The sequence below is a fragment of the Gymnoscopelus microlampas genome (assembly GCF_963454915.1).
Source record: "Gymnoscopelus microlampas genome assembly, chromosome: 13".
Lineage (NCBI taxonomy): Eukaryota > Metazoa > Chordata > Actinopteri > Myctophiformes > Myctophidae > Gymnoscopelus > Gymnoscopelus microlampas.
This window is the reverse complement of record NC_139950.1, coordinates 48,720,740-48,728,456: the sequence shown is the minus strand read 5'-3', so window position 1 is coordinate 48,728,456 and position 7,717 is coordinate 48,720,740. Positions and strand designations below refer to the sequence as shown.

Below are 7,717 nucleotides of genomic sequence, written 5' to 3'. Positions count from 1 at the left end.
GATCCTACTCGGGTCTCGGGTCTCCTCAGTCTCAGGTAGGCTTACTGCTACTCAAAAATATAATGACACTTGCATTGTAAGGGGAAATTCAAAATATAGATCCCATCCATCCCATAGATCAGTGGTTCTCAAACCCTTTAATTTACGTAATCAGAGTAGAAAAAAACGGTAACGTTTTACAGTACATTTTAAAATGTGTAATCTGGATTACAGTAAAGGGGGTGTAGTAACGGGGGTTACAGGCGGATTACATTCTTCCCTTCCCCTCATCAATTTTACAAACAAGGTATACATTATTATAACACCACCAACAACCACCCGCAAGAGCGCACACTCCGCATAGGCTGCAATGGATTCGTGGAGACGGGCAGAGCGCACAGCGCGCACCTCTGTCAATACGGTAATGGTAAACACAAACACACCAGACACTGACAGTCAGTCAACATCAAGTGAAACGCTGCACATAATCAGTGATAGGTTTGTATATTCCATCTTAAAATGCGCGGAAGCCAAGCAACACTTTTGAGTCAACAGCAATCCAAATTAATAACTGTAAACAGATCATACAAAAATAGAGAGAAGCTTTGATCTCACCGCTCTGATGGACAATAGATATAACCCTTTTTGGTCCAAATGGGAAGTTTAGAAGCCAATTAGAATGAAATCTGCTCATACACTGATACAGAACCATATAGAGGCTAGATATTGCCACTGTCAGTTGGAAAAACTTTTCCTTTAAAAAAAATATATAAATTTAAAACAATTTACAATGGTGAAAAAAGCCAATCTACAAGCTATAATTATTAATATTTAAGAAATACTATATTTTAAATAGTGAAAAATCAACTAAAGTCATTGATAGTGCAAGTTCAATCACATTTCATTTGAATGAAAATAACTTGTGGGGAAAATACATAAAATCTCTAATCTGTGATTCTAATGTGATTAATGTGACCCCTACAGTCAGTGAAGTCCAGGGCTGAATGTGACAAATATTGAGACCAATAGGCTATGACTTTGTACAAATATTGGTAATTTCCCAATACATGATTTTATGAAATAAATGGGTTATATTTCACAGATAGTTACACTATTCTTGTACTATATAAAAATTAAATCATCCTTAACCTTCAAGTTAAATTCATTATTTCCGTGGACTTAAAAATCATCGCTTTATTCTTCTTGCCCTGGCATTTGTCAAAAAGTTGACAACACCAAAGGTCAAGTGGCCTTGCTATAATGGTAAAACGTGTTATATCTAATTAAATAGAGTTTTGCTTAAAAGTAATCCAAAAGTAACTGAAAGTAACTGGTAGTTACTTTTTAAATTGGGGTAATCGGATTATGTTACTGATTATCAAGTAACTTGTTACAGACCTGTAAAGGGTCCATTTGTGATTAGCCTGGTGGACAATGTGTTAACCCTCACGTGTGTGTGTGTGTGTGTGTGTGTGTGTGTGTGTGTGTGTGTGTGTGTGTGTGTGTGTGTGTGTGCGTGTGCGTGTGCGCGTGTGCGTGTGTGTGTGTGTGCGTGTGTGCGCGCGCGCGCGTGCAAAAATTGCAGGTCATATTCCTCATTGGTTGAAGGATTCAAGACGAAGACTGAAGGGCCGTTCACACACCAAGCACGATAACTATGAACCATAATATTCTGTAAGCAGTGGCACCAAACACGCACTGCACAGTGCAGCTGTGTCAGAGCCCGCCCAGAGGCAGAGAGAAAGAATAGAATAATCTTAATCAATAAAAAGACCATAATCAATCAAATCACTAAAAGCTGATGCTTGTTTCCATGGCGGTACGCTCAAAAACGACCAGCACACAACCAACACAGAAAACAACAGAGAAAAGCTCAAGAAAAAGACTCATATAGTTTAAACAATTAAAACAAAAACACAACAGGAAGAGGGGAACAGGGATAGAGACACACAGAGACTACCACGAGTCAGTGGGAAGTCTACAACCTAAAACCACATATCCATAGTTATCGCCATAGTCGTGCTCTATGTGAACGGCCCTTCATGCTGGAAGGCATGGATCCTGATAACTCTCACCTCAACAATGGCAGGTTGGTCTCAATGAGGGCTGCATGGGCAATATATCCATATATCAATATTATCTACTGTGATGAGACTTGATATCTAATGGGATTTTTGATATTGTAATATTGTGAATTGGCTTTGCTGGTTTTAAATGATAATAAGCAAACTGACACAATCGCCTGTGCCGACTGTTATAGCTGTTCTATTATTTGCCTTAACCACTTTCTAATTATATAGGCATTATTGATGAGTATATATATCAAAAATCACATTCTGTGAAAGTGAGAGCACTAAGTCATCCCACCGATATCAGTGATCACAGTATTTGAGAGCTGTCATAGCCCTACCAGCATTTTTACTATGTCGAGCAGCTGTCAGTTGCTGCACATTAGTTGAAGAGTTGAAGTGGTGCTGAACGGGGGGGGGGGGGGGTGTTCATGCACTCTGCCTCCCGGCCCGGCTTTGACTTATAATAGTTCCGCCACTGCCAGGTGCCCTCCATGAGCCATCAAGCAGGAATGCCCCTCCCTGCTCACCTAGGAAGAGCAGAGTTGATATTCAAGGCAATCCAATGACCACACTAACTAATAGCAGGCCATCACAGAGCAAATAGCATATTTTATTTTGTCCATATCGCCCAGTCAGTCCTACCTGATTCCGACAATATTTATTTTGCCTTTGCTTTGAGTGACACGACATTGAATGAGACACAATGGTATTCACAGCATCGTCCAGGAGACTCAAGGGAAGACAGAGCTACCTGCCAGCAGTGATGTGGCTGTGGACAGTGAGCCCTCTATGGTTCCACATGGACACGCCAAAACAACCACCGGAACCCAAGAGAGCAGGTTGGAGCACAAGATGTTTCTTTTTTCTATCCCACATAATTGACTTGGTATTTAGATGCGTATCGGTGTAAATTAGAGTGAAGAGAGTGAATGGTCCATGAATCTCCATTTTAACTTGTATCTTAACTGTTCTCTAAATCAGTGGTTCTCAAACTTTTTCATGTCAAGGACCCCCAAATTGACACTTATTAGCCCGCGGACCCCCCATTTGAAAAGATATGCCAGGGACCCCCATAAGAGTCAATTTTTACGGCTCTAGCAGTGATTCTCAACCATTTTAATTTCAAGGACCCCCAGTTTGACGTGCATTAGGCTACGGACCCCAGTTTAATGGCATTCATATCTCTGGGACCCCAATTCATATTGTAAAATCAATGTTAATGTAACTCTGAGAGTGTCCAAATGGAACCAAATGGACCCTAACGGGTCCATTTGGTTCCATTTGGACACTCTCAGAGTTACAGACCCATAAGGGTCCATTTGGTTCCTATCCATCATTTAGCTGGGGACCCCCTGGAACCCCCTCAAGTACCCCTGGGGGTCCCCGGACCCCACTTTGAGAACCAATGCTCTAAATCGCGACTTAGCATTAGTGTTTGTAGTACAATGCGCATGTAGTAGTAGTAGTAGTAGCAATAATAACTTATTACTGTTGTTGTTGATGCTTTGGTTGACAGCATACATCTGTTTGGTTTCAGTTTGTGCAGGTGCAGGTCTCCTGCACCTAGCTATGAGTCCATGAAAAGTGACTGGTCCATGGGTCTACCTCACAACTTCAAAGGAGATGTACCTCATCCAGACGATTCGTGGTGAGAAACTAAAAAATACCTCAGGTTGTAGAAACTGCACCGTTCTAACTCTACACGGAGGCACAATTAATCTTATTTTAATCGCGCCTCCCGGTTATTTTGGCTTCTCAAAATGAAATGAACATGATTGACCGATATTGATATTTAAAATGCGTTAATCAAATGCAAATCAAACTCTCCCTAAACTACTTCCTTCGGATCCTGTCAGTATGGATTACAGGGAATATTTAATTGAGTCCCTCAAGTTTAACATTATAATGCGGGAGATTCTGCCACCCATTCACAGCGATGTCATTAATGTAATCATCAACGTGAATGTGGAAACAAATGTCTCGTAAGCGTCATACAGTACATGTTGTATAATGTGAAAGCAGTGCTATGTTTATGTGACAGTGCAATAACATGAATGATGAATAATCGTAATAATAATGATTATTATGATTACCAATATATATCGGTTGCCAATATAAAGTTCTGCTTGGTTTCAGTGTGTCTGTGAAAAGTGACTGGTCCCTGGATATCCCTTGTAACTTTAAAGAAGGTGGTCCTCATCAAGACTCATCATGGTGAGAAAATCTAGACCACTGATTTAATGAACTGGATTTGAATGCCGCTACGTGGCCTTCAAATCCAGTCCTACATTGCACTGATCAGTGCAAGGGTCACCGAGGTATTGCCATTTGAAGTGTTAAGCACTGCTGCAACACTGCTGAAGTATGTGTGCAATTTAGTTTTTTTTCTTTGTGTGATGATTCTCGTGCCAGACCCCTGAACAGCATTTGAGCCAAGTTTGGTGCGGTGACGTCCACGTCCAGTCGTCCACCCATTAGGCATTTTTGATATAGGATAATGACTTTTGATAATAATAGAAGTTAATTGTTGTTGATGATTTTATTTTTTGTTTTACAATTATGTATTTTTATTGTACATGCTAAAACAAAGATATTCAGTAATTGAGGCCTTTGGCCTGCTCGCAGAAATACTGTGTGATGATGATTGACTTTATTTTTATTTCTGCAAGCTATAGGCTTTGACTAATTTGATTTACAGTAGGACAAGTTTGCATTTGTCATTTTCAGCACTTCCGTTGCACAGACTGGATGACGGACGCATTTGAACATTGTTGTGTCAACGGTCTGTCTGGAGAAACCTAACATGCAGCTGCTTTTTCAGGCTCCAGAAGGAGAGATCAGACTGTTCCTCTCCCAGCTGTGTGTCCATGAAGAGTGGCAAGTCAATGGATCGACCCATGAGCTTCAAAAGACAGACTGTCTCTCCTGAGCTGAGGTGAGGAAGCTTGGTCATCACTGAAGACTTTGGAATGTTAAGCAAAGCAAATTTGCCCGAAATGCCCCCTATGCCCGCATATCTGTCTAAATACCTCCAAAAAGTTAGTGACACCCACAGTCACAGTACTAGAGGGAGCGCTAACAATGATCTGGTACCACCCACCCATAAAACAAACATGGGCAAATTCTTCTGTCTCGACTACAGCACTTCCATCCAGGTTTGGAATAGTCTAACCCCATCCCTCAAAAAAATGCAGTTTGCTGTGCTCAATCTAAAACAGCCTTAAAAACTCACCTTTCTGGAGGCCAAAGGAGGAGGTAGTACCATTTTCCCGTTAGACAGATGACCCCCCCCCCCCCACACACACACACACATTTTTTTGTACATATGTTATTGCGCAAAATATTTCCTCAGCGCAAAAGTGATTTCTTTATTCATACATTATTCAGACATTTTGATCATAACGGAACATCCTAAGTATATAGGAGTCACCATGCAATGACAGCGGGGAATATTAAAATAAATGTTCTAGTAGACTACTCCCACTGTGTATAAAAATATTTATGACTTGTAATTATGTCACTTCCTTTGAAGTATTTGGGGGGGAAAAAACAGTTGGGAGGTTTCTGACTATTATGTGCTTTTTTTCGGTCTGACTTTGTCATTCTAATCAATGATGGAAAAAAGTTTACTTTAGTCAGAAGCGCTTTTTAATACTTTTCATTGGTTCAATATTTGTAAGCCACACACAGACGTAAAGGTTTATAGCACTGACTTATTTTAAAAAAGTTGAAAAATGGAGATGGCTGGGTTTTTGCCCAACAGCGGCGATATATTGAACACAAGTCGCACTCTATGCTCACGCATTCACACATGACACCAAAATCAAATATGCAGACACATTGCCTGCGAATCTTGTATGTCTGAACAGGGCTTTATAGTAGACTGTATTGTTTCTGTCTTTCATTCTGCACCCATATCTTGTTCTCTCTAACACTATCACTGTCTATCTCTCTCTTCACCCTCCTCTCCCCAGTGAGTTGACCTCCAGTCTACTGACTGCAGACCATGCCAGATGCCCCGTGTGTCCCTCCATCCTGAGGGACCCGGTCTCCATCCCCTGTGGACACAGTTACTGCAAGCACTGCATCAATACCTACTGGTCCCAGCCAGGCCCTGCAGGAGACTACGTGTGCCTCCAGTGTGAGAAGAGTTACCCAGCCCGTCCTGAGCTCTCTGTTAACGTAGCATTGAACTGGGCGCTGCAGGCTCTCCAGCAGACAGGCGGTAGTCCAACATGTGGCGTTTGCTCCAGCAAAACACGTCGAGCCATCAAGACCTGTGTGACGTGTAATGTCTCCTACTGTGAGAAGCATGTCGGCGGTCATTACACTGTCCGAGGACTGCAGGAACACACCCTGGTCCAGGTCAATGAAGATAAAAGACTATGGGAGAATGGAGATCCCTCCGACACATGGAACTGTGTGTAAAAACTATTCTCCAGTGCAGTTTTGTCTCGGAAGAACCAGCGGGTATTCCCGGTGTTTTGTTTACAAGAGTTGTGAACAGTACATTCTCTAGGCTTGTTTTTTCGGGTTTATGTAAAACGGTTGCTCGACCTTAATGCAGCGGACTGTAGTTTAAACGGGAGAACCGGTGGAGAAGAGGATTCGCCGACTGGTCGCTCATCAACGCTGCCGTGGAGACGGAACTTGCGCCACTGTGGAATATACCCTGTGGTATATACCTTGTTACTCATTCATTCAAGCCCCCCCCCCCCCCCCCCCCCCCACACACACACACACACACACACACACACACACACACACACTCACACACACACACACACACACACACACACACACACATTATGTTGGTTTGGGATATCCCTGAAGAAGGGTAAATTGTTCTTTCAAGGTTTAAGAAGTGTTGAAACTCTGTAAGTAGGGTTTTTGTTAATGTCAAGGTGGTCCATCTTTAAATTATTTATTGTCAACTGAGTGTTTATACACACACACACACACACACACACACACACACACACACACACACACACACACACACACACACACACACACACACACACACACACACACACACACACATTCCTTTAAATTGTTATTCCGTTTATATGGTTGCCCTGAGCGCTTTTTTTTTTTTTTACTATTCTGAGGTTGTCATATTGTTACAAACTATTCACAATTTTTCTGGGGAATACAAGGAAAGCTCATAGTTTATGGGTTAGTAATCTCCAGTGGAGGCAACATAAGTATTCCGTTGCTATCGACACAAGCCTGCTTGTGTGTAGACTAGGTGAATCAGCCAGTTCAACACCAACAGCTGAGAACACAGGATCCTGTTTATGTATATGAGACATTTGGCCCATTATAGTGAGGAAAACGGTTACATATAAATTAATATGTTAATATTGTAAATAAATATTTGCTTTTTCCTGGCTGGTCAAGCTATGTGTGTGTCTAAAAGTACAAAATATCTTGGGCATATTATTACTCACACCCTAGAGGATGATATGTCAAGACAGAGGAGAATGCTATATGTACAAGCAAATATTTTGGTTAGGAAATTTCACCACTGTACTACTGAGGTTAAGGTAAATCTGTTCAGAGCTTACTGTACCCCTCTCTATACAGCTCCACTGTGGGTGAAATATAAGAAGGAGAGCTTACGCAAACTGCAAGTAGCCTATAATGACTGTCTAAGAATTATG

General features: G+C 41.6%; 1 protein-coding gene across 1 annotated transcript; it reads left to right on the top strand.

Moving 5' to 3' along the window:
- LOC311058711 (uncharacterized protein) lies at positions 1-6,479 on the top strand (the record flags this gene model as incomplete). Its single annotated transcript, XM_084076175.1, has 7 exons — positions 1-35; positions 1,565-2,068; positions 2,768-2,890; positions 3,589-3,699; positions 4,188-4,265; positions 4,873-4,986; positions 6,026-6,479. Exons 2-7 carry the CDS (start codon positions 2,022-2,024, stop codon positions 6,477-6,479), a joined length of 927 nt encoding a protein of 308 aa, XP_083932301.1. The 5' UTR covers positions 1-35; positions 1,565-2,021.
- Between the last annotated feature and the right edge of the window lie 1,238 nt (positions 6,480-7,717).